Genomic DNA, 27,738 nt, shown 5'->3' with positions numbered 1-27,738 from the left:
GTCAACTCTTTAATTGTTAAATTAGAACACGTTTCACTTCCTGTCCCGTTCTGGCCGAGCCATAAGATGTCAGGTTTTTTTTTTTTCACTTTCATCTTCGTGTCAAGGCTTCAGGTTCGAGCCTACCTACCTACTACAACTTTTGTTTTTTCTCAATGCACACCTACAAACACCCAGGCAATGCCAGGTACCCATGCAAAACGGCCGTGCACGTTTTTTCAAGCTCGATCCTTCGGACGACTAATATCGAAAAATTGCCCAAAAACATTAATTCCTCCATCCTAAACTGGGCAGATTTGTACAAGGAGGGAGTCACTTTTTTCGCTGACATTTTAGCAAGTCATCGTCACTGTTGGATTGACTACGCTTAATTTCAACGCTCTTCACTTCTGGTTGCGCGATTGAAATATTGGCTAAGACATTACGTTTTTTTTGTTTTTTTTTCTCGCCTTCACGGGTTTGAGCCTGCCTGCCTTTTACCACATTTAAAAAAAAAAATTTTTTTTAACACCTCTCTTCACCCAAACTGCCTATTGTTGTTATCCCCCCCCTCCCCTCACACACACCATTTCTATACACCCGGGCAACGCTGGGTACCCAGCACTAGTGAAAAGTAAAATAAAAAAGCATACGCAAATGTGTGCGGGTTGATATTTAGCTGAACACAATATTTATTGAGGATAAAAAATTCATGATTCAATTTCAACATAGAAAACAATGGAAAAGGAAGTTCGACTTTTTTGTTTCAAAGTAATAAATTGAAAATTAATTGTAAATTACACATGTTAAGAGTAATCATTTCAATGTTAACTCAGAATTAAATATTTGTTGCTCAATTTTCAAGAGACATTGTCTCATTTTGTTGATTTCAATTTCCAAAAGGTTGTTCAATTCTGTCTCATAAAAATGAATTTAATGATATGCACATAAAACGTCTGTTTTTTTTATTTGCAACAAAAACTGACAATAAATTTAAAATAAACCTGTTTGTGAGATTGGTTGAGGGCAGGGTCGATAGTCATATCTCATTTTGTCTATTTTTTAAAACTTACTCTAACAATCGGCTTATATGCTCTTAAAACGCTGTTTGGATAGACGATTGATCTGAAATCAGTGGTGTATTTACGTTAAATTTTTATGCAAAACTAATTTTCCACTGTAAATTTTGAAATAATTGTTTTTTTTTTCCAACACATACCTAAAAAAAAAAAAAAAATTTGGAGAGTGGGATTTAGCTGAAGGTACTCATCTACAAATTTATCAACAATTATTGAAATATAATATTGTTAACTATTCAATATATTATTAATGTTCGCAATTTAATTTTCTCCAAATGCGTACATAGATTGTAATTTCATAGGAGACGTCTATAGGAGGCTATTAGGAAAACAATATAAAACTAATAAAAAAAAGATGCAACCCTGAAAACGACCCGCTTTATATCATTTTGGTGTCTATTGAAATAATGGAGTCCCATCTGCAGGATCTTGTTGAGAAATTCTTTAAAATAGGATGTGTGAAATTTGGATGTTTCACACTCCAGTCTGGCATGCAAACCCCCATTTACTTCGATTTGAGAGGCATTGTGTCATATCCTCAACTTATGGTAAGTTTTAGCCTTTTTTTTTTTTTCCCCCATAATCTAAAATTATTGCTCAATACAAACATTGTTGTGTACACATTTAGCGTTCCAAATTCACTTCTCAAAAATTTTCAGTGCTCTACGGACAAACTTATTTGTAGTTGACCTTTAAAACTAAATATTTTTGTTTACTAGCCAAATAGAAAAGTTACTAGCTAAACCCTCATGATTTTTGGAATATGACATCTTCTTTTCATGACACATCATAAAGATTTTTCTGTATTTTTTTTTTTAAATAAGTGTAATTCTATGTTAATACTTGAAGGTATAAACATTCTAATTTCTTCAGATGTTTTTTTCTTTAAACAACCTTCGTTAAAAAAAAAGGTATATTTTAAACTTTTATTGTTTAAATAATTTAACTTTGTTCATTTTATAAAAAAAAAAAGTTGAAAAGATATTTTTCACTCAATAATGAGCTTTGGTAGATTGTCAGTGAAAGAAATACAATCGCTAAAAGATAAGTGTTTCATTATTTCTAGTCGCCATTTTGATAAATCACTCGCAAATACGACCGTTTCACTCGCAATGTAGAGCCCTGATTTTTATCTGCTTGATTTGATTTGAAATTTTTAAATTATAAATTAACACTTTACAAAAGAGGCAAAATATTTGTAATATCTGTTTATTTTATTTTATTTAATTTGAGAGAATGTGTTTATTCCATTTTATTTTTTTCACCAAGTTTTAAATTCGGATCTGTCATCTGTCTGTTACTGCAGTGTGTGCATACTTTTATAAATTTATATTAAAATTATAAAATATATAGGGATGGGCAAAAATGGCCGGGGGGGGGGAGAAAAAATACCCCTATGCTTCTTAAAAGAGGCTTATTATAATTATTTTTTAGTATACGTCTAAACTTTGATTGTGTTTGAAAGATAACTATGATAGTTGCAGAACAAACGTAATATTGTATAGCATTGAGTATTATACCCTCATTCAGGCCCCACTTGTCCGATTGCAGAGAAATGGCTGGGAATTAGTTAGGTGTATATGCAACGTAAAAGCAGACCAAATCCAGGACATTAGATTGGATAATCTATTTTGAGAAATTAACTTTTTTCTTCTTTACAGGAAAATCATTACTTATCAAGGCCCAAAAGGCTACTCAAGGATAAATGTTAATGAATGTAAGGTGGTAGTGTTGTAATTGTTAATGGTGTAAATTGGGTAGAATTTGCATCGTTTAAGAGGACGGCTCAACAAGAAGTTTTTTACATTAAACTTGAAGGATACGATGTTGTAGTTCGTCGGGTAGCAGGCCAGTGAAACAGTGTTCCACAGGGGGACAGTTTTTTTATTTTATTTATTTTTTTACTCCCTTTCACCCCTAACAAGGCATATCGCCACTCGGACATAACGGGGCTACTATTTGAGACCATGTCTAGGAAAGATTAACAAGATGTTCTTTGTGTTACATTTAAACTTCTACATTTCAGTACGGTCAGGGAAGCAGGTAGCGGGAAGGGAATTCCAAAGTCTAGCTGTTTGAGAAAATTAACTATTAGAGTAGAAAACTTTTTAGCATTTAGGGACCTCGATATTCAGATTTTGTTGGTAAGCAGGTTTGTCGGGATATGTATGTCGAGGGGGCATCAGAGCACATTCTATTAAAATATTTGTCAAACAAGTACAGAGATGCAACATTGTGGTGATGGGACAGGGGTTGGAGCTTAGTTGACAAAGTAGGATCTATTTGATTGAAATGGAATCTGCGTTTGTTGATAGTGGTTGTAACTAGTCGGGTGTTTTTTTGTGAAAGTTTAGCAAAGATGACCACATATTGGAGATCAGATGAGCACCTGCCCTGAAAATAACGATAGAGCAGAGATAGACTCGCAGTCTTTCTGAGAAAGAAGTTGCAAGGAAGCGAAAAGGGCATCACCTAAGTTTCGAAACTGGCCTTGAATGCTATCAAGGCAGAATAGGGTGCAGCAAGCAGCTTCTGGCCAGATCTTGCAACATTGACCATTTCAAAACTTCATGTCCTAATAAGGGCAAATTCTTCTGTGGAAAGCAACCATTTATTAAGAAGTCTGACAAGGACTTTTGGTTTTAACCGACCATTTGTCTGAAACAGTAGCATGTCCAGTGTCGTGACCATATAAAATTGTTTATATTAATAAAAAATATATCTTGCTTGTCTTTTATTAAGCACTCTTACTAACCATGTTAAATTCATTAGTTATCACTCTTGAATACCTTAAACTTTAACAGTGTTATTAAGACTGCTCAATAAAAGACGAGTAAGATATATTTTTTATTAATATAAACAAATGTCAGGTCTTCCTTGTCAATGGAAATTAATATCAAGAGGTTTCATCAAATATTGTGAACTATATATATATATGCACACGTATACATAAATTCATTAGTTATCACTCCTGAATACCTTAAACTTAGTGTATGTATATGTGTGTGTGTGTGTGTAATATATCTAATATATATATATATATATATATATAATTAGTTCGCAACATTTGATGAAACCTCTTGATATTAATTTCCATTGACAAGGAAGACCTGACATTTGTTTATATTAATAAAAAATATATCTTGCTCGACAAGGAAGACCTGATATTTTCATTACAAATTTTGCTTTTGTATAAGCTGTATCGCCTGAAGAAGTTTCTAGTTACTGGTAACTAGTTGACTAAAACATGCTCATGACTGTGTAGCAACGTTTTACTGCTTATGTAAAATCAAATAAAGTGTGTGTATGTGTGTATATATATATATATATATATATATATATATATATATATATATATATATACATACATACACACTGATTTATGAAAGTATGATAGGTTATGAAAAGGAAGGGTTGTAAATTTGGGTTGAATTTGGGGCTATCAAAACCAAAGCAAAATATGATGAAAGTAAAAATAGATAAACCCCATAATTTATTATACCATACCTGTTCACACTGAAACACTTATCACAATATTCTGTGGATCTATATTGAAAAAACTTGTTAAACTTTGTGACATATTTCCATTCTATAGAAGTCAGGCACGAACGAACACCCCATAATTTTATAATACCATATTTCTTCAAACTGAAACATAATTATCAAAGTATACTTACACAGATAGATATGAAAAGTCTTCATTAAAGTTTGTACCGATTTCCATTCTGTGGAGGCCAGGCGCGAACGCAGACCCCACAATTTTATTATGCCATCCCTATTTAAGTTAAAACATACTTATTAAAGTATTATTATGTACATCTATATCAAAAACATTTGTAAACGTTTTTTTTTTAAATTTTAAATTTTTTATTTCCGTACTTTGTGGACCAGGCGCAAACGCAGACTCCACAATTTTAATGAACCACTGTTCTGCCAGATCAAACATACCCATTTCTGTGTCTCGATAGATCTTCTATCATTATATGTAATAAGTTTTTTAAAATAGTCAACCATATAGGAGCCTATTCGTGACCACTTACACACACATTCAGCTTTATATTATATATATATATATATATATATATATATATATATATATATATATATATGATTAGTTTTTTTTGGAAAAAGAATTCCAGCAGAGTGCTCAATTAAAATGAAAATCCAAATTGTAAGAGCGTATTTATATTTTGTGTACAGAAAGTTGTTAGTTGAGACAGATCATTGATACCGTCGGTTTCAAGCCCGATAATAAGGCCCGTTTAAGGTATCCTTATCAAGCTCTCTTCAGCCAATATTTGTCTATCTTATAACTGGAAGTGTGAAGTATATATACCTCACGAGTTCACCCTTGTTTATGAGGCCACAATAACGGACCAATCCACAAATATATCGGAAATATATATAGGTATGACAAAAGGCCAATTTAAACAAAGATATTACACGCATATGAGCTCTTTTAGAGCTAAAACAAGGATGAATACAGCATTAGCTGCCCGCGTGTGGGAGCTTAAAGAAAAAAATACACCCTTTTCCATAAAATGGAGAAAAATAGAGCAGAAAGGGGCTCCTAATAAATTGGATCAATGAAAAGAACAACACTTAGATGTTGTTTATGTAATAGGAAAAAAAAAAAAAAATTGTAAATACAAAAATGATTAGTCGGTAAACTTGGATTTTAATCGCAATTATATTATACATTTTAAATTAATGTATTTTATAAAAAAAATTTTTTAATTATATTTTATAAATGTAATTTATAATTCATTTCGAATTTAAAACTATAGAAAAATATAATAATGTTAATATACTAGGGAAATCACTTAGGATAGATAAATACTCACTTCTCCAAACCTTGAAAGATTTGGATTTTTAAAAAATAATTTTTAAACGTATTTCGAAATTTTTAAACGTGATTCGATATAATTAAAAATATTTTTTAAAACTTTAAACATATTTTTGGAAATTTTTAAACGTAATTCGATATAATTAAACAAATTTTTAAGTTTTTAACCGATACCAATATAGATTTTAAAGTTTTTTATACATAAGAAAAGAGATTTTTAAATTAATTTGGGTTCAAATTAAAATCGATTTATATAAGGAAAATTTTTTTCGAAATTAGATCTTGAATGTAAATAATTCAAAGTTTAAAATTAGGTATTACATCATCCGATAAAAAAAGGAGGGGGGGATTTAACAAAACGAGATTTAAACGTGAACTCGCGAGGTATATATACTTCACACTTCCGGTTATAAGATAGACGAATATTGGCTGAAGAGATCTTGATAAGGATACCTTAAACGGGCCTTATTATCGGGCTTGAAACCGACGGTACCAATGATCTGTCTCAACTAACAACTTTCTGTACACAAAATTTATATATAAATGTAATTAAGCCAATTTATTTTTTAATTTTTTTAATGGGTCATTTCTTGGCTGAATTCGATTTCTGTTATATTTAAAGCCACATGTATGGTGACATTTTTTAATGTTGCGTTTTGATTATAACAAGAAATGCTGGTGAAACATTATATTGCAATTTTACAAAAATCATCTGAAGGAGAAGAAAAAAGGAGAAATTTTATGTGTTGGCAAAAAGTGATACAAGTGCATGTATACATACTCGACTAACAAGATCGGGAAGACGCCTGTGGGCGAGCCTGAACACTCACAATATCCACTAGGCGATTAAAAAAAAAGGCTATTAGAACCCCCCCCCACATACACACGTTAGAGAAAGATGCACATAGACACATTATATAAAAGATAACATATCACAACAGCAATGTACCAAAGTCATTTTAATTGTTTGCACTGTTTTTAAAAAAAAACTTATACAGAAAAAGAAATAAAAAATTTTAGTTGTGAGACGCATGGTTTTATATGGTCCAATAAAAATAGGAGTTATTTCCCTTGTTTATTTTTTTTAATATTCATATTTTATAATAATTGAAATCCATTGAGTTACAGAATAATTGTTGGTAATGTAAACTAGTTTCAAGTCAGCAATGTGTTAATAATGGTTGTTAATGCTTATTTTATTACTTTTCTGTCTCTTAATTATTAAATTTGTCTCTTTTATGTATTTTGTTTTTAGTTTAGTTTAAAAGTAGGTCAACATTGAATAAAAATGAATTGGACTGCAACAAGACATTTAACTGTTTAGACTTTTCATTATAACTAAAAGATTTTGTTCGCTTGCAGTTATATTCTTATTAAGTACACGAAATAGATTGAAATTAAATAAATCGATAAGAAAAAGAAGACAAAACTAATCGATAAGAAAAAGAAGACAAAACTAATCGATAAAACTAGTGGGCCTTTTCACTTTCCTGTTTCCTCTTTCTTACAGAAAAGACGTTGCAAGTCTGTCTCTGCGCTATCATTACTTTTATGGTAGGTGCTCGGCGGAGCTTCAATTTATGGTACCCCCCCACTGTAAAACTTTTATGCCAAACACTCATCTGCCTGCAACAACTGTCAACAATTTCCCTAATCCTCTGTCTGTGCCTAAAACTAAACAAAAATTCCATGAACAGATTTTTCTTTGATTTGTCCGTCTATGGAATACAATACTGTGGGGCTGCTTCCCAGCTGATTATAACATGGTCATTTTCAAGTCTAATGTAAATAAGTTCTTGTTGAACCGTCCGATCATAATTAAATCCTACCTGAGTTCCACCATTATTGATCATGGTTTTGTCTCGGCATCTACCTAACACTCATTTACCTCCAAAAAAAAAAAGAAAAAATACATAATTATTGAAACAAGTTCGCTTTTATTATATAGATTAATACGTTTTTAAATTAATGGTGCGTATTTAGAATCACACTTCTTAAAAAATAAAAATACAGAAAAATCTTTGATGTCAATTTGTTGCAGAGTGAAGATATCATATTCCAAAAATCACATATATTAATCAAGTTTTATTTTTATTTAAGAAAATCAAATGTTACAACAAGCTGAATGGGAGACCTGCTGGGCGCTATGTTTTAAATTTTGCCAAAATTCAAGGTTGACACTTTTGGTTAATTAGTTAATCATTAAACTTTGATGGTTAATTATTAAAATAGGAATCAAGTAAAATCATACCTTGTTTGTTTTGAATAAGATTCACAGTGGAAGTCATATCGATGTTGACAAAAGATAAATTCATTAACATGTAGCCATGGTTTAGTTTTAACGCACAGATACGGACAAGAGACCGTCATCACAAAGCAATACATGTACAAAGGAAAACAATTTGTCACATGGTCCAAGGGACACAACTTCAACAGATTGCTAACTTTAACATTTTAATTCGACTTCAGAGATTTTGTTTATATTCAAAATAAAACTTTTTAATTGCTAAAAATCATAAAATTTGATTTTCTTAAATAAAAAAACTACTTGATCAATTCATGTGATTTTTGGAATATGACATCTTGGTTTTGTAACAAATACATACATCGTAAAGATTTTTCTGTATTTAAAATTTTTTTTAATTAGGTTGAATACTAAATAAGAATCAAATTAATTAGTTTGATTATATAATTAAATTTCAATCAAGATTCTTATACATCTTAGCTTTGATTTTCTGAATCTTAATTACCGAAATCTGAGTAAATTGTTTCGATCCATCTAAAAAGGTGTTTCTAGAGCAATTCTGATCTCAAACTATGCCAAACAACAAAGATGGCTACCAGTTTGCTGAAACCAATGTGTGTAATCCTTCTATTATTGCTGTGACCCTTTTTTTTTTTTTTTTCTTTTTTTTTTTTTTTTACAAAGGAATCCCTACTTATCAAGGCTCGGAAACCACTCGAGGATAAGGGTTTATGAGTGTATGGTAGTCATTGGGACAGTATTGTAGTAATCGTTAGTAGTGGAAATTTGGTAAATTGGATGACTTAAGGGGAGCCGTCATCAAGAACTTGTTTACGTTGAACTTGAAGATGACCATGTTGTAGTCAGCTGGAAAGCAAGCAAACAGAAGAGAGTTCCACACGTGTTCAGTACAGCTTTATTCATGGAATCTATGTTTAGATTTAGGCACAGATAAAGAGTGGGGCAAATTATTGATAGTGGTTTCAGCTAAAGGAGTGTTTTATATATATATATATATATATGTGTGTGTGTGTGTGTATAAATAAATAATAGTTCTTGAAATGTTAAAGCATCTGGCAGGCATTTTAATTATAAGAGACCTAACAAATTCTATCTTAAGAGAAGTGCATTTGCTGGAGTCACATTGTCAATTGTTGCAAAGGAAAAGGAGACGCATGATCACAGTGTATTGTAGAGGCCTGCTGTTTCTATAAACATTAGTAAATATGAAAGATGAAGATGTTTTATGGTTTTGTTTTAAAATTAGAATGTGTAAACTAGCAGTTCTTTGATCTTTTTTGTCTCATTAATTATTTTTTTTTTCTTCTTTTTTTTCAGAGTGATGTTTCTGATTTAATGTTTGAAATCCTTCCAGAAAATAAAAAGAATTTTTCTCGAATTTGTGGTGTGCCCTACACAGCGCTTCCAATTGCAACAGTAAGTTTGAAAATGTTTTAGAAATTTGCAAGAACAAACACATTTTATGTGAACTTGCACACTTTAATTTGCCTGGCAAGATAATCTCTTCATACTATAATACAGGGTGTCCACAAAGTCTGACTACATTATGATTACAGCTGGTTGGGAGATTCGAATCTGGCCACAAAACCATCTTACTCTATTAGCAAGGAACAAGTCTGGCTACATAATCTACATGGTGCCCACAAAGTCTGGCTACATAATGTAGTCAGACTTGTGGACACCCTCTATATATACTAGCAGGTCACTTGACATTGCCCAATCATAAAATAAACTTAAATATAATACTTTAATTCATGCAGATTTCACATTTATTATAACATCGACCATCCATTGTTATATTGAACTTGATATATTGTAATGATTTTAAAAGTAAAATAAATCTGACTTGAGTGCCATGAACTAGAATCCAAACCAAATTATAAAGCTCTTCAATCTTATTTGTTAGCCTCTGTGCTACATCCATCTGCATATTAGCAGCTATTTTTACTGGCGAAAACCAAATTTGTTCCACAATTCCTACTTCTCTGTTTATCAAGTTTCAAGTCCGTAGACCAAGAATTGACAGTAGTTTGGTAGAGACTGTTCCTAGTACAGACAAACAAGGTTACCTTATATAAATGGTTTAGAAAAAATCATTGTTTACCAAGCCACAACATTTGCCAAAGAAATTCTGAATAACAAGATGTATTACATAGATATGACTTGCCAAGATTTTGTACCAGATATTACAACAATATAGCATTCAATAGCAAAAAACGCAAAATATAAACAGCATTAGTGAAAATGAAAACAGACTCTTGCCAATAGTTGAGTGGATAATATGGCAGACCAGTACATGTAGAAGTCTAGATGATTTCTAAATTAGAAATTTGGAATTTTAAACTTTAAAGATACCAAAAACCTATTAAACTGTAAAAGTGAAATAGCTAACAAACATATGCACAGAATAAAAATAAGATTATAATACAGAAAAAAAAATTTACTCCAAGCACGCATGTGTTAAGATCCACATGATTCTACACATTCACAAAAAAAGGTGTATCACCCTATACAAAATAGAATAAGAGTAGAAGTCAACCAACCCTTTGTCTGACTGAAGCCTGACCAGTAGGTGATGAAAACATTAACGTGCAGGCAGAAATAACAATGAATCATTGACATTCGATATCCATCCTCTTGCTAAGGTTTGCATTGCTTTACCTGGATTTCAGTGCATCTATTATTTTTATTTATTCATTCATTCATTTATTTATTTATTTATTTTGCAGCTTGATAAATTTTAATTTTAAAAATAAACTAATAATTAAAAATAAATAGGAAAAAACAAAACAAAAATCAAACCTAAAAATTAAAACAAAAAATCATGTTTCCAATTTTTACTGCAAAGCTATACATTCATCACTACAGCAACATATTGATAAATTCAATCAACAAACAATATGCATGTAAATTCAATAAAAAAGTTGAAAAGGCTGTTTTAACCTTGAAATATTCACTAAGTAGAAAATATTAAATGGAATCATTTTCTTTTGTCTCTTTGGGTCTATTGTCATTATGTTTTCTCACACAGATATTCTTTCAGTTTAACCTCACGTTGCATTGTCACAGATATCTTAACTTCAAACTTAAGGATAACCTTTATTTTCTCTTATTTTCTTTTGTGTGTTTAGTGCATCTCTCTGAAGCAGAATATTCCAATGTTGGTGAAGAGGAAGGAAGCCAAAGATTATGGCACAAAAAAAATGGTTGAAGGCATTTTCAACGAAGGAGATAAATGTCTGATTATCGAGGATGTTGTCACAAGTGGGAGCAGCATTTTGGAGACAGTGGAGGTAAGTAATTCTAATGTTCTATGGAAGGAGAGGGGCTAAGATCTCTAATTGTTGTAAAGTACTTTGTGGGTGGTGAGACAAATATGTAGAAATAAATGGATGAAAACGATTCTATGGAGACTAAAAATATAAAATGATTTTCCGACTGAAGGAGTTACTATAAAATGAGGATTTTAGTTTTCTGGAGATTGAAGCTAACAACTAAGAATATAATTAAAAATTAACGGTTTTAGGTTGACAGGAAAAGAATAATATACACTTGTGGATAAAATAAATTTTTTTTTTTTTTTCATTATTTTCGGATAATTTTTTTTTTTTTTTTTAGATAATTTTTTCTGTTTAATGAAATTGACGGACATCTATCTAGAAACAACTAAAGTGAATTGTATTTCGTTTGGAATTCATTATTGTACAAAATATTGTCTTATACAGAACTTTCCAAAGTGGGCTCCACAGAGTCCTGGGGCTCCATGAATGAGGCTAAGGGGCTTTGGGAGTCCTTTCTTAAAGAAGACCAAATGCTTTATATAGAAAAATTAAATGGCTGAAGACATTTAATTGATCTTTTTTACTGGAAAGAAATATGATAATTCATAACTACAGGTGTAAAGAGTTTCAGGATGGTTCATGAAAAAGAAAAGAAAAAATAAATTAAGAAAAAAAATGTGACAATTTTTTATTAATCAAAAACAAAAAATGGTTGTGAACATTAGTAGTGTTAAAATTTAAAATTAATATTTTTCATACTTATTTTAGAAATTATCTTGTTAGTGCTCGGTGAAAACCTTTGCCTTGCTCAGGGGCTTCATGGCGTCCTGAAGTTTTGTTCCTTAAGCTGAATCAAACGCTGCCAACAAGTTGTGTATCATGCAAGAATGGTTTACATTTTATGAGTTGAATGAGAAAACCATGTGACCTAGAATTTTGAAAGTGACTTGTACAATGAGTTGGGATATACAAGCATGAAGAAATAAATGGATGAAAATGATTCTATTAAGATCAATAATATAAAATAAATTATTAACAATTTTACAACTAAAGGAATTACTATGAATGAGGAGGGATTAATTATTTGTCTCTGAAACGATTTTGGTAGCATCCTCCATTTTAAATTTCTTTCTTTCACTTATTGTGAGTGGTAATGTACAAATATGAAGAAACAAATGGATGAAAACTATTCTTTGCAGCTTTACAATATAAAATGATTTAAGAATTTTACAGTTGAAAGAATTATACACGAGGAAAGATTGTCTGTCGCTAAGCAGATTTTGGTGTCATTTTCCTGCGTAAATTCCTCTGTATGCTATAATTCTCAACTGAAAGAAAAAACTATGATTATGCTGGATAATTTTCTGTAGCGAAGCCGTGGTCGATCTAGCATCCATCTTTGAATTTTTTACTGCATATTATGATCTCGTGATCTGTCAAGGGCAAATAAATCCTGCCCTGATCTTTCTCCAAGGGCAGATAAATCCTGGTTTTAAAATGTCTCTTGATAAGGGGAAAATTATTAGGGTACAAAAAACTTATCCATTTAACACATATAAAATCTGCAAAGGATATTGGCAAAATATGAATTCCAAAAAAACAGGAGTGTCAGAATGCAAAAAATTGGACGCTCAAGGCAAATGGAAAGTGCTGAAAAGTATGCACTCAATAAATAATAAGAATAATAATTGTTAAAAACATAATATAATTTATAAAACTCACTATGTCTGTCTCCATAGTCTTTTATGGGTTTTTAGCCGGTTAAAATAATTTTTAAGGAGTCAAAAATGGGTCAAAATTGAAAAAATCGTTAAACATTTTGTACATTCTTCATTTTGGTTTATTTTTAATCAGTTTATATGTGTCACGTTGGTACAGTGGTTTATGATTTAAATGAGAAAACCATGTGACCTAAAATTTTGAAAGTGATTTGCTAATCATATAAGTCTAACTTTGAATGTTACAGTTTTGCTTTCGATTTCGGTTCTAACTGATGGCACCCAAATACTTTTTATTACTTTTGAAATCACGACTCTATAATAATATATACGAAATCTGGACAAATTAAAATATCATATTTAAGCATATTTTACGACCGGGCAAAGTTGGGTGCCCCCCCCCACACCCACCCACCTACTGGCATGTAATTAATCTTTTAAAAACATAACATGTTGTGAAGTAGTTTGTGGGTGGTAAGATTAAAAAATATTAATATAGAATATGACATAATCATATTGAAACATTGGTTGTCGTTAGATTCTTTGAAGTTAAGCGACATAGGGCCTGGCTAGTATCAGATGGGTGACAATTTGGTAATGCTAAGCATTCTATGTCATTTTCCCATGACAGATATACATGCGACTGTGGAACGCTTGTGAATTTTATATTCCCTGTAAACTTCCTCCTGTGGAGGGAGCTGGCATAGCTTGCCCAGGGTTAATATCACACTCGGTATTATCGGCTTGGATATCACATTTGATTCTATATTAGGGTTAATCATATCAGTCTAACTAATTGTAGCAAATATTGGCAATAACATAATACAGCGATAATGAATGCAAATTGGGTAGTCAGAAGCTAAGTTTGATTTGTCAATTTTTAAAATATATAAGACTTTTCTATATACGTTAGATATGTAGTAAGTTACAGCAGGTGTCATGTACTATTGTATCATCACTTATCAAGGCTCAAAGGCCACTCTAGGATAAGAGTGAGTTTGTCAGGTGAATACTGAGAGTACACCGTGAGGATTGGTAACAGTAGTTGAAACTGATTAGAGAATGGCTCAACAAGAATTTGTTAACATTGGATTTGAAAACAACCATGCTGTAGTCAGCTGGGAACCAACCCTGTGGTATTGTGTTCCACAGGGAAGTAGTTTATAAAAAGTGACCTTTTTTTTGTCACAAGCTCCATTTAATTTTAGTTACACATGGAAAGGAAAAATATTTACAGTTGGTGTAGTTCAACAAGTTTTTGTGAATGTTTTATACGGGGGAGGGGGTTGAAGCTCAAACAAGCACCTATTATTGTTATCACCTGGTCCTGATAATAATTGTTGTGAACTATATAATGTGTGTATTCATTTTGTTTTTTGTTATTATTTTTTTTGTGGACAGTTATTCTCATTTTCATAGTTGTTGTTTCAGCCAACTCATTCTCTGGCCTTCTTCTGGTGGTTAACCACAAAGAAGACCAGAGGATGAGTTGGCCGAAACAACAACTATGAAGATGGGGATAACAGTTTGCAAAAAAATGAATACACAAATTATGAAGCCTCATCTCAAAGGATTCAAAATATAAAAATAAAATCCAAAAGTCTGACAAATTTCAAAACTTTATTTACTGAACTCTGTGTGTTAACTGAAAGTGACATAATTATAAAGCTAATTTTATCAAGTTCAACTTGAATATTTATGATTTTATATATATCTATCTATATATATATATATATATCATCATGCTTTTTATATCCTTAATAGTTTTTGAGATATTTAATGTCCAAATGTGTTCATGACTTGTGGAACCCCATGTAATATATAATATATGATAATGTGTTTTTATTTATTTATTTGGCACTTGTACAGTTTAATCAAGACATTAAAAAATGAAAATATTGAAAAAAAAGTTTAAATTGTACGTATCCGTTATGGAATGAAGTTCTCCGAAAAAAAAAAATTTCACTTAATTTCATCGAGTAGTTTTTGTTTTACAGCGAAAAAACAATTTATGATACCGAGCAAAAGGTTAGATTTTTTTTTTTTTAAGAAAAGCAAGTATTAAAGATGAGGAGAGAGTGTTGTCGCTTTAACTGGAGTTATCTCCCCGTGGTGTGTTCTAAACTCCAAACGAAAATTTTAAAAATTCCAACAACATTCCTTCAACATGCTCTCATAAAAATTCCAACAACATTCCTTCACCACGCTCTCATAAAAACGTGTTTTTTTTTTTGTTTTTTTTCGGAGATCTGTAGTTCAAAACGAATACGTACAATATAACCTTTTTTTTTTTTTTTTTTCGATATTTTCATTTTTTTAATGTGTTGATTAAACTGTACAAGTACCATTTATTTATTTTTTTTTTCTTTTATCAGTCTTTAAAGACAATTGGTGTGGAAATTACGGATGCCATCGTGTTACTGAATAGAGAACAAGGTGGTGAAGAAAACATTACCAAACACGGCATCACTTTGCACAGGTAGGAACGAAATAGTTTTGTTGTCTTTTACCCTTATCAGATGCCTCTGCGAAAATTTTGAATTTTTGTTTTATCTTCTGCTAATGAGTCATTACTTGAGACCCAAAGCCACTTAAGGACGCAGAGAAAATAACATTAGATTGAAAATCTCCAACTGCATACCACCCACTTAAACTGCAACAACATTCACTCAGGGTGAATTTGTTACATAATGAATAGCTCTATGTTGGATAACGAGTACATCAGTGAATGTTAATACTGAAAAAAGGTTGAGCTATGTGCAGATCGAAGTGACACAAAATTTGGGAAATAAATTTTATCTTTCACCTGTCAGTATCCTATATCTATATAAATCCAGCATTCACATGTATGTGTTGCATTGTAGCCTTATCTGGGGTGGTGTACCAACCATTCGTCTCTGCCTTGTCTAAAACAAATAGCCTCTAATAGGTTCCCCACTGTCTACCAAGCTCCTGTCCCATCATGTCGCATCTTTTACAAGTCTTGTTGCATGTATGTCTCCTCACCATAAATATCTTTGACCAAGTTGACAATCAGTAAAATCACACCCCTTCACTGTGTGTCAACAATCAAATATATACGTTACATAATGGATGTCCCTACATCGAATAGTAAGTCCATCTGCTAGTGTTATTCTTGACAAGAGGTGAACTAAGTGTAGGGCGAAGTGATACAAAATTTTCAGAATAAATGAGTTGCCATGAAAGATGAGCAAGAAGAGATGTTGTGTAAGGTCAGGTGAGGTCAGTATGTCAAATTGGGGAAAATCAAATTTTTTTATTTTTTTTCATTAATAATAACTTTTCTACCTTATTGTTTTTAATAATTTTTGGATATGTTACTCTTTGAGACCTGACAATTACTTAGGTACCATTTGTTTCACTTGAAATTCAATATTTCTTTCATTTTTATGATATAGAAGCACCAGATATACTGAGACGTGAGAGTTAATAGGTTGTCAGAAATAAACCCAATGTGCACTTTACACCCTCTTTTTTTTTCTTTGTTGTTTTTTACGAAGTCTGAATTTTTGATTCAAACTCCTTGTCTAGCTCTATAAATATTTATCTCACCAGCTCTGTGAACTAAGTGTAGGTTGAAGCGATACAAAATTTTGAAAATAAATGAGTTGTCATGAAAGATGAACAAAAAGAGATGCCATGTAAAGTCAGATGTGTTTAAAATGTAGGTTAGATTGAATTGAAGATTTTTATTTAAAGAAAAAAATGTCATTTTCTTTAGGCAATCATGTTTAACTTTGAAATAACGAAAGCATTCACAGCAAAAACTCTTCTTTCAACCACAGCAGAAAAAGTCTTCTTTCATGTGTTTAGCCTCAGATAAAATTTCCAAGGACAAAATTTCTTTACCAAGGCTTTGCATCTGTGGAACACATCACTGCAGGACTGCTTCCATGCGGATCACAAGATAGTCATCTTCAGATACAATGTTAACAAATATTTGTCATAAACTCTCCATCATAACTAATCAGATTTCGTTACATTAATCATTTTCAATCCTCTCATAATGTTCTTCATTTTTGAACTTTCAATCTATCTATCTCTTTGACCTTTATTCTCCAGTTACTTTTTGACCTTGATAAGTGGTGACTAAAAGTTAAAAAGAAAAAAACGAAATAGAAAGAAAAATATTTCTTTGGTCTGTTATGGACTATTCAGTTGGCCTTTTTGCTTTGTGGATGTTTTTAATGCAACATTTAAAAAAAAAATAACGGTTATTTTCAACTTTGTTCACCCTATATTGACAAAGGCTTTTTGCATGAAACTGTCAACTGCAAAATGAATCAAGTTTTTTGTTTTATTTTGTAGTTGACAGGTTCATACCAAATGACTTTGGGGGTGAACAAAGTTGGGGCATAACCAAAATAACAAACAAAAATTTTGTATGAAAACAGGACGGCAAAGTTGTTCTTTTTATAAATATTTTATTTATTTATTTTTTTTTTTTTTTTTACCTAAAAAAATTATTTTTAAGCAAATTTTAGCTTTTTTTAATGTCCCCCCTCTTCTACCTCTTCATATTAAGAATGGCATTTTAAAAATATCCATTTGGAGTTATTTCCCTTGTTTCTTCAGATTTTTGCAAGATCATCACTCATAGTTTAGTCATGTGATTTTCTTATCTTTTAAAAATAAAACTAATTGATTAATTTATGATTTTTGGTGTATGATATTTTTTCCATCATGGCCACCTACATCATACAGATTTTTGTTTATTTTTGTTTTTTCATTAGAGAAAAAAAAACACTGCTTCTTATTTCAAATATCATCTCCCACCTTTTTTTCCAGTTTTTAAAATTCTTGTCTACTTTTTAATGATTTTCTTTTAAAAAAATGTCTAATACTTTGAAATGGATGTTTTTTTGTTTTTGTTTTTACTAGCAGTTCAGCCCGGCTTAGCTTTGGTGCTATGTACTGTTAATAACTTTATGTGCATATGTATATACATGTTAAAAAGTTTGACTCATGTCCAGATAACCTACATCTAAAATTTCAAGTGTTTAGAACCAAAATTGGCAGAGGAGTTTGGTAGAGTCTGCAAAGGTCAACTCTTTCAACTTTGACATGTCTGAATACCCTTTATGTAAAATTTCAACTGTTTAGACCCAAAATTGGCTGAATAGTTTGCTGCAGTGATCAAATCTTTTGGACTTTGACCCCTTGGCAGCCAAATTTTCGGCCACAAACCAATTAAAAAGCTTGCCCTATGTTTGAATACACTTTATGTAAAATTTCAAATATTTAGACCAAAAATTGGCTGAGAGCTCAAATTTTTTAAACTTTGACCCCTTAACATTTATTGTTTTGGGCTCAAAGCAAGTTAAAAAATTTGATGCATGTCTAAGGAACTTACATCTAAAATTTTAAGTGTTTAGACCCAAAATTGGCGGAGGAGTTTGGTAGAGTTTTTAAAGGTCAAATCATTGAACTTTGACCCCTTGACAGCTAAAGTTCTGGCCGAAAACCGATTGAAAAGATTTTCATAAATCTCAATACCCCTTATGTCAAATCTCGAGTCTGTAGACTGAAAATTGACAGAGTTATTTAGTAGGGAAATATACACACACAGACACACAAACACTCAGACAATTTCACTTTTATAGATATACTAGCAGGGCGCCCGGCATTGCTCCGTCGTAAAATACGTTTAAGTATGATAATTTAATTAATGCAGATTTTGTATTTATTATTATATTATATTGGACCCAATATATAGTAATGATTTAAAAAAAAAAAAAAAAAAAAAAATGACTTGTACGTCACAGCAAGAATTGAAACCAAAACGTTTAGTTTATGATTTATTTTTCCTCTGCCATTAGAGACTGAACTATAAAGATATATTTGCTGCAAGACTAAAAATTAAAACATGAACCAATAGCTACTACGTTATGCATGCATATTTGTAATGCATTACCTGACAAATTTCACTTTTTAAAATTTTCCAGCTTTTGTACAGATTTTCTCAGGCTAAAACACAAATATAAAGTTTTGCATTGGTTCAAATACCTTATATATGAAGTTTCATGTCTGTAGACCATAAACTCTAGGAGTTTGGTAGACAAAACTTTTTAAACAAAAATACATGCATATACATATATATGGAAACAATTTTGTGTTTACTATAAACTTTTTATGCAAATATTACGCAAGTATAAATCATGTAGAATATTTGTATGAATATAATTACACGTAAATAGTTAACTAAAGATGATCATCCCATAAGAAAACCGAAAAAAAACTAATAGGGAATTAAAATGAACGTTTAAAAAAATATGAAAATTAGCTAGAATGCAATCCCACGACCCATTTATAACAAAGTTATATTTTCTTTTTAAATAAATAGAAAAAAGGGTTTTTAACATGAATATCAATACACACACAAAAAAAAGCAAATTTATAGGAGTGTAGATAGATTTTTCACAATTGCAAGGGAGACAACTGAGATAACTTATATGTACATTATCTTCGCTTGATCTATCTTTAACTAGGTTGCACATGCCGAGTAGCTATATGCTTATAGTCAGCTAACATACTTTCCTAATTTCCGGCAAAGTGCTACCAGTAGTGATGACACAAGGCAAATCAGTTTCTTCCTTTTTTTCTCACGCCTATAAATTATTTGTTATTTAGATTTCAATAATTTTATTTTTATACTTTCATAAACATATTTATTCTAATAAAAACACTTTCATTTTTAAAATTAAAAAAAAAGCTTTTATTTTTATAATTTCATAAAGATATATTCCCTATAAAATTTTGAATAAAATAAAAACTTTTATTTTATTAATTTTGCTATTGAAACTACAAATAAAGACTAATTGCATTATTTTTATCTGTACTGTGACACTTACGTCACCTGCGCGTCATCTAGTGGTAGAACGCTCCTCGATCGTTGGTCTTCGTGTCTTTTTGATAAGAATGTCAGCGGCCAGTACCTGAAAGAGACTCGTCGAGCGTTTCTGCAATCATGCCAAACAAATTTAAAAAAAGACGAGTCGATATTTGTTTTTATTTCTGATTCAAAATTCCTTGTTATTCATAAAAGGTTACAATCGTCGTTTCGTACTTCGCTAATAAGTTAGGGACTGGCCGTTTGTTAACTGCAAAGTTATTTCTTTTTCGGTAAAAACTAAAAAGCTAGGTGACAGGGTCAATCGATGAGGCGGTCGGCTTTTTCGCTCGTTCAAGCCCAGGGGAGCATGCCTCTGTGTGTCTTGCGCTCAAAACTCGCTGCTTATATTGTGGGGGCGGGAGCTATATCTTCTTCTTTTTCTCTCATTCGGCCCTTTAGCCAATCAGGATGCCGGAACCGCTGTCACTCAAATCTTCACCAGGCGGCCTATGCCCAAAAAATGGGCTGTTTCTTCTTCTTCTGTTGGCAATTGAGTAGAATATCTCAGCCGGCGTGTGCTTAATGGAATTTGACGGGCCATTAAAACCAGAATGGTCTCGTTCAATTAACTTTGAGGGATCATAAAAATCAACCAAATCCAATTCCACAAAGGCCACGTGTCTTTCCAATAGAGGCCACTTACCCACCAGGGAGTAGCCAACAATGGTCGCTTTGTAAATTGGAATTTCATTGGTACGCTTCCTTCCACTCACGTATCGGGCTGTCATGGTCAATTAGCGTTTACAGCTTTCTTGGCCAAAAGAAGTATCCCTCGCACATACCATTCTGGCCCTATCTACCTTTTTCTCCTTTTTTTTTTTTCTCTTTTGTTTACAACTGGTTTTTTTCTATGCCTGTCGTCCATCCCCCCCCTCTCTTTTCTCGGTCGCCTCTTACCTCTCTCAGTGTCTATCCTGTTGGGTGCATTTAGCTTGCAGTTTACTGCACCTTCGAGCCTGTCTCAGTACAATTTTGTTGATATTTATTGTATATTTACAATCATGTCCTTTTTTTTTTTTTTTTTAAATATATATCTTATTTCAATAAATCGCTTCACAATAGAAATACTGAAGAAAAATAAGTGAAGGAACTGAGTTGCCTTGTCACCGCTTCTGGTAGCACTTAGCCAGAAATTAGGAAGTATGTTCGCTGATTATAACCAACTATATGACTATATAAAATGTTAAAAATACGATGGATCAAGGGAGGTAATGTGCATATAAGTTATCGGAGTTGCTTCTCTTTCAATTTTTTTTTTTTTTTTTTTTGTACTTGTTTTGTACTAACGTTGTTATATGATAGGCACTGCCAAAACAGAAGGAGTAAGTATTTACTGTGCCTCTTTTATTATATATAGGGATAAAATAAAAAGTAAATAAATAAAAATAAAAAAAAACTAAATACACGAAGCCTCAAAAAAAACAACAACAACAATCGCTCCTGATGACGATCAGATGTACCGATAAAAAGCGCTTGAGAAGAATATAGCTGAACAAAAACTTTTGGGCACCATTATATACAACATGGCAGCTGAAATAAAAAAGACCGCTCGACGAATTAAAAAGATATCCAGAAAAATTGGAAAAAGGATAACTCTGTCATGTCCAGTCAGACATTCTTGAATATATATATATATATATCGCTTATGAAAAAAGAATTAAATCCTTAACTCTGTCAAATAACATACATGTAACATGGTCAAATCAAACATTAAAAATGCATGGATAAATGAAGTTGAGTCTATTCAGGCCTCCGTAGATTATTTTAAACTATCATTAAATTTTGTTTTTAAATTTTTCACTATGCAAATCTATAGGGTGATGTAAAAGTTGGAATTATTTGAAATTCAGGTACTTATATAATTTTTTTGCATATTCTTATAGCAAATCATCATGAATCTTTAGACAAAAAAAATTAATTAGTCAAAACCGTTCTAAAAAAATATTTAAATGTTTTATCGATCGAGATAAAAATCGTGTTGAATTGTGTGGTTTTGGAAAATTTTTAATTTAAAATTCTATTAAAAACAGAAAAACTTTTATCTTTTCATATGATAAACTTCTGGAAAAAAAAAGTTGCTCAAGAATTTAAGATTTTAATAGATTTTAATTAGTTTTAAAAAAACAACTACGTGTTTATTTGTTCCATTTTTTGGCTGTGCCTATTATATGACATGGCCTGGGAGCATGGATAGAAAAATTTACAAATGTATGTTACATCTTTCTGTGAAAACTTCTTTCTCTCTCTCTCTCTCTCTCTCCTAATTTTAATGGATTTTCTTTATTTGTAAATCTGTCACACTTAAGTTTGAACTAGATTGTGTCCTTTTTTTTTTTTTTTTTTTTTTTTACATAGGCATCACCACATTATCAAGGCCAAGAGGCCACTCAAGGATAAGGGTTAAAGAGTGTACAGTAGAAATTGGACAATATAGTAATCATTAGTAATGAAAATTTGGTAAATTTGATAACTTATATGGAACGGCTCATCAAGAACTTATTTACGTTAGACTTGAAGACAACCATATTGTAGTCAGCAGGAAAACGGAAGACAATTCCACAGGCGTGCAGTTCTAAGAAAGAAGCTTTGTTCATGGAATCTACGTTTAGGTTTAGGCACAGATAAAGAGTGGGGGGAATTATTGATAGTGTTTACAGCTAGACGAGTGTTTCTTGTGAAAGTTTGGCGAGGGGGGACCATAGATTGGAGCTCAGTCGAACACTTTCCATGAAAATAACGATACATCAGAGAGAAACTCGCAACATCTTTTCTGTGAGATAGAGGTTGCAAGGAAAAGAAAAGGACATCTCCTACGAGGCTACGAAGTCTATTTTGAACTCTATCAAAGCAGGCCATGTCCTTTCTAGCAGCTCCTGCCCAGATGTGGCAACAGTATTCCATCCTTGGACGTACCTGGCTCTTATATAGATAGAGAATAGCATCAGCAGTGAGATATCTACCGGATCGATAGAAAGATCCCACCATTTTTCCAGCGGCCTTGGAAACAGATTTGATGTACGTGTTCCATTTAAGATCAGGAGTAATGGTCACGCCAAGAAGCTTGTCAAAACTTGAGGCCTCCTGAAGACGAGAGCCATTCATTTCATTGATGCCAGATGTGGATCAGAATGTTGATGATGTAAAGAGAGAAGCTTGGTTTTAGATGCATTAAAAGTAACCAGCCACTCCTTACCCCATTGTACTACGTGCTCATGATCACGCTTGACTTTTAAATAGCATAGTTCATCAGTCGGTCTATCATGCTTAAGTTTGAAATATCGTCACTATTAAATGTGCAGATATATCCTGAAAATTTAAAAAAATATTTTTATTTTTCAGTGTATTTACCATGTCTCAAATTCTGGAAGTTCTGCGAGATAGAAACAAGATATCTGCAGGCACTGTATCGAGCGTGATGCAGTTCCTTTCTGAGAATCAGGTCTCTAACATAGCGAAAAAAACAGATGGTGATCAGGACAAGTCGACAGATTCAAACGGCATCGTTAAGGTTGGTTTTATTTGTTGCCTTTCATTTGAGTTTTGACTCTAATAGTATCTTGTCGCACGATGTAGCAGTAATGTGTTTGAAATGTTAGATTTCTGATACAATTTGCAAAGAAAGAGATTAATTTTTTTATACCATTTATTTTATTTATTTTGCCAACCCCGATTCAATGAACTAATTTTAATTTTTATTTGTTTGCAGATTTTTTTAAACTTATGGTAGATAACTCTTATGATATTCTTCATTTTAAAAAGAGTTGTCTTTGCTGATTGTTATTTTAAATTGACTTTTTAAAAATGTTTCATATTAATATTTGTCTATGCCGAACTAAGTCATTTATAAATAAATTATAGCTATATATATTATATTGCCAATAACACGGTACAACAATAACAAGTGAAAATTGGCTAGTCACAAGGAAAGTTTGATTTGTCAGCTTAGATGCTATTGTGGTCAGACTGTCAAAATATGACAAGATAAAATTATGTGTTTAATGGAGTCTATATTTATGATTTTTATTTGAATAACAAGTAGTTTGACAAAACATGCTGTAAGAAATGTAACATGTGCCGATTGTGATAGATTTGTTTAGAAAATGTTCCTTTATTTTCCTATTGCAACTGTAAATGCAGGTGAACAAAAATCATAAATTGATTCTATAGAAAACTACATAAACAGTCACGTTTTGTTTTTGTTTTTCATAAAAATACAATTATATAGGTTTAATTTTATTTAATCACAAAGATATGGAGATTTTGTTCTTGTGAAAAATGAAATAACATAAATAAATTTTAATTTGATCACAAACTGCATGTGATTAAATTAAAATATAAAAGCCAATATTCTTTTTTTTTGCAATTTCTACACAGCATCCTTTTATTTAAATAATTTCGGCAATGGTTTCATTGTACTCCATAATCCTTAATAAATGCTGATAATTTAATTTGACTGATGACTTAATCTGAAGATGTACTGTAAATCATGATCGGTATGAGCTTCATTCTGTAGCTAAAAAAAGATGGTTGACAAGGGACATTTTCCTATGGAATTTTTGCACAATTATTAAAATATGAAATTTTTGCACAATTATTAAAATATGAAATTTTTGCACAATTATTAAAATATGGAATTTCTGCACAATTATATTGAATAATATAATTTTATTTTTAAATTTGTTAACCCATTAAGCCCTAGGGTATCTAATTTTTTTACTATTGAGTTTAAACTTTGTGAAATGGCTAAAAATTGTTAGAATATTCTGCATGAATACAATTTACACATAATAGTTAAATTAAAAGGAAAAAGTTATTTAGAAAGTGAAATATTGACTCTCCTAAAGACAGGTCATGAGGTACATGTGATATATTTTAGAAATCAAAAATTGCTATACATTCAAGATAAAATTTCTACATTTTGATAAGGAACACAGCAATTCACATAGTAACATTATACTAGTGGCTTACTATTAAGACTTGTTTATTTAAGTTCATGCATTGTCGAACAAATAGAATTTTAGCAAATTTAATACAAATTTTTAAGAAGGTTTCAACAACTTTCAGAGAGAAGTTGATAAATATAGATGACTTATCTTTTTTTTTTCAAAGTAAGTAGTACTATTATATATTATCATATAGCTTTTCAAAAGAAATTATTTGATGTCCTATTTAAAGAACAGTGGAACCTAATTGGTTAGAGAACATAGATGTGAGTTTATCATTTTTTTAAATGAAATTTTCATGTACTTTCATGTTATGCTGAAATAATTAAAATAACCAAAAATTAGAAAAAATAATCGATTTCTAATTGTAAAAAAACTTTTTTATTTTATCATGCTTGATTTTCTTTCTTTTCTTTTTTTTTTTTTTAAATAGTTTTTGAAATAATCTCCTGTTCTTCACAAATCTCTTTATATTGTTCAGATTTCTATTGAGCTCATCAGATTTAAGTTTGTCTTTAAGACCTATGTTACACATTCATCTTTCTCAGATCATTTCTATCCATGTAATGGCTGACAGATTTGCTTTCGCATTGTAACTTTATTTCAAACTTGCATTTCAGCCCGGCATTGCCCAGGTTTTTGGAGGCGTATGTTGAGCAAAAGAAAAAAAAAAAAAAGCGGTCAAGTTTTTAACTTTGACTCCTTAACATTTATTGTTTTGGGATCAAATCAAATTATTAAGTTAGATTCCTGTCCAAAGAACCTATATCTAAAATTTCAAGTGTTTAGACCCAAAATTAGCGGAGGAGTTTGGTAGAGTTCTCAAAGGTCGAATCGTTGAACTTTTACCCCTTAACAGCCAAATTTCTGGTCGAAAACCGATCACAAAGATTTTCCCAAATCTCAGTACTCTGTACATCAAATTTCGAGTCTGTAGACTGAAAATTGACAGATTTATTGCATAGGGAAATGTACACACATACAGACACACACAGACACATACACAAACACGTTCACTTTTATATATAGATTAGGAAAAGATGGAAGCAGAGCATTTGGGGGACACCAAAGACCTAAATTGCCAAAGTTATGCATTATTTTGTGAATATTGTTAAGAGAAAATGTCTTTAAAAACAATTTGTCCTTCCTAGTTGATCTAAGCCTCTCTTTAAGACCCGTATCACACATTCAACGTATCATGTGATTTCTTTCCATGCATCGCATATCCTCAACCCTGTTAAGATATTTTTTTTTTTTATTTAAGGTTAAATAATAAATTTTTTTTTCTCCTTTGTCTTTGAAAAGGCCCTGAGTTTCCAGAAACGAGCTGAACTTTGCACACACCCGGTTGCCAAGAAGTTATTTACGTGCATGGCGGAGAAGAAAACGAACCTGGTTGTCTCTGTTGATTTAACGTCAGCTTCGGAAATCTATGATGTAAGAAGATGGAGATTTTTTATTTTTATTTTAACTTTTATAATTTTTGTTTTTTATTTAATTTTTCAAGTCTTTATATATATTTTATTTTCTTCAAAATATTAGTTCACAATGGTAGAAAAAAGCAGACATAACTCAGTTTCTTTATATGGGGACCACTATTTCAAAAACACTGGTTGATGACCTATATATAAAAAAAATAGCAAAAGCTTGTACAAGGAATTCATATGAAATAATAGAAATATTTGAACATTTTTAATTAGTGAAATATCTTTATATGTTGGAGTTGATCATGTGGTTGAGATTTTTCTAATTTCAGAATAGCGACAGATGTGAATGTCAAATGCATGCTTTGCAAAAAGAGGCTGGCAAAAGAGTGCATTGAGAATAGTGTTGACTTTGTAGAAAAATAAATTTGAGAGCACGAAAAGTCGCTCATTTTACTGGTACCACTCCCATCTTTGTAGCTCTTTAATGTTTTAGTTTTTGAATAAAAAAAAATAGGAGGCTTTACTTTTGGAATGACCCTCATGTATATATTAAGTTGGTGCAAAAATAATGTCGTTTTATTAGATATATACATGTCAAAAAACATTATTTTTGCACCAACCTGATATATATATATATATATGTGAGAGAGAGACTGTATACAACACTTTTTAAAAGGGATGGGAGGGCATTACAGTTCCGTCATTAGTGTCCCTACTTCTTAGCTAGGTCTCTCATCTCTCAAGTTCAAGATGTCAGCATATCTGCTAAGACTCGCTCTAAGATCTCACATTGATCCACCTCAAGACCTCTGTCTTGTCATTCTCCTTAAGCTCATCTTTTCAGACAATCCGTTTTCCTCACACTTGAAATCCTAAATGTCTGGATTATTTATTTTTTTTATTTTTTCTGTTTTTTTTTCTTGACTGATTACTGGAATTGACTGCATATGCTTGTTCTTCAGGTCACTTTCATCCAAAACTCTATACTTTCTTCCAAATTCTCTTGCTTGACGCCTTCTCTCTGGCTAACTCTTGGTCTGTATTGTACAGTGGATCTGTTGCTTTCATATTGTCATCTATTTCCTATTTAATCTTCCCTGTCAATCCGATTGTTGGGGTGAGGGATGCTCTATTATATGACAGGCATACATTCATACAGTAAAGTGACAAAGTTCAGGAATAGATTTATTCCACATCATGGTCGGCTAGCAGAATTGAAATCACTTTGTGTGAGAAAAATTGTTTTAAAATGTGCTGATGGTTCTTTTCTTATGGATCAATAAATG

General features: G+C 31.4%; 1 protein-coding gene across 2 annotated transcripts in view; it reads left to right on the top strand.

Annotated features, from left to right (window-relative positions):
* The window catches only part of LOC145292887 (uridine 5'-monophosphate synthase-like), a 49,937-nt gene that overhangs the window by 15,225 nt on the left and 6,974 nt on the right, over positions 1 to 27,738 (top strand). Inside the window, exons 1-6 of one of the 2 annotated variants that reach the window (XM_080139013.1) lie at positions 1,317 to 1,606; positions 9,488 to 9,586; positions 11,302 to 11,463; positions 15,545 to 15,648; positions 23,422 to 23,590; positions 26,331 to 26,462. In XM_080139013.1, coding sequence (XP_079995139.1) covers positions 1,466 to 1,606; positions 9,488 to 9,586; positions 11,302 to 11,463; positions 15,545 to 15,648; positions 23,422 to 23,590; positions 26,331 to 26,462 — 807 coding nt within the window. In that variant the 5' untranslated portion in view covers positions 1,317 to 1,465. Of the gene's footprint in view, positions 1 to 1,316; positions 1,607 to 9,487; positions 9,587 to 11,301; positions 11,464 to 15,544; positions 15,649 to 23,421; positions 23,591 to 26,330; positions 26,463 to 27,738 lie in introns of those variants that run through there. The other variant, XM_080139014.1, reaches the window with a different exon arrangement.

Source organism: Euprymna scolopes, chromosome 14 (genome assembly GCF_053919585.1).
Source record: "Euprymna scolopes isolate OS-2025 chromosome 14, ASM5391958v1, whole genome shotgun sequence".
NCBI lineage: Eukaryota > Metazoa > Mollusca > Cephalopoda > Sepiida > Sepiolidae > Euprymna > Euprymna scolopes.
The sequence above is the reverse complement of the archived record's forward strand: the minus strand, read 5'-3'. Positions and strand labels throughout refer to the sequence as shown.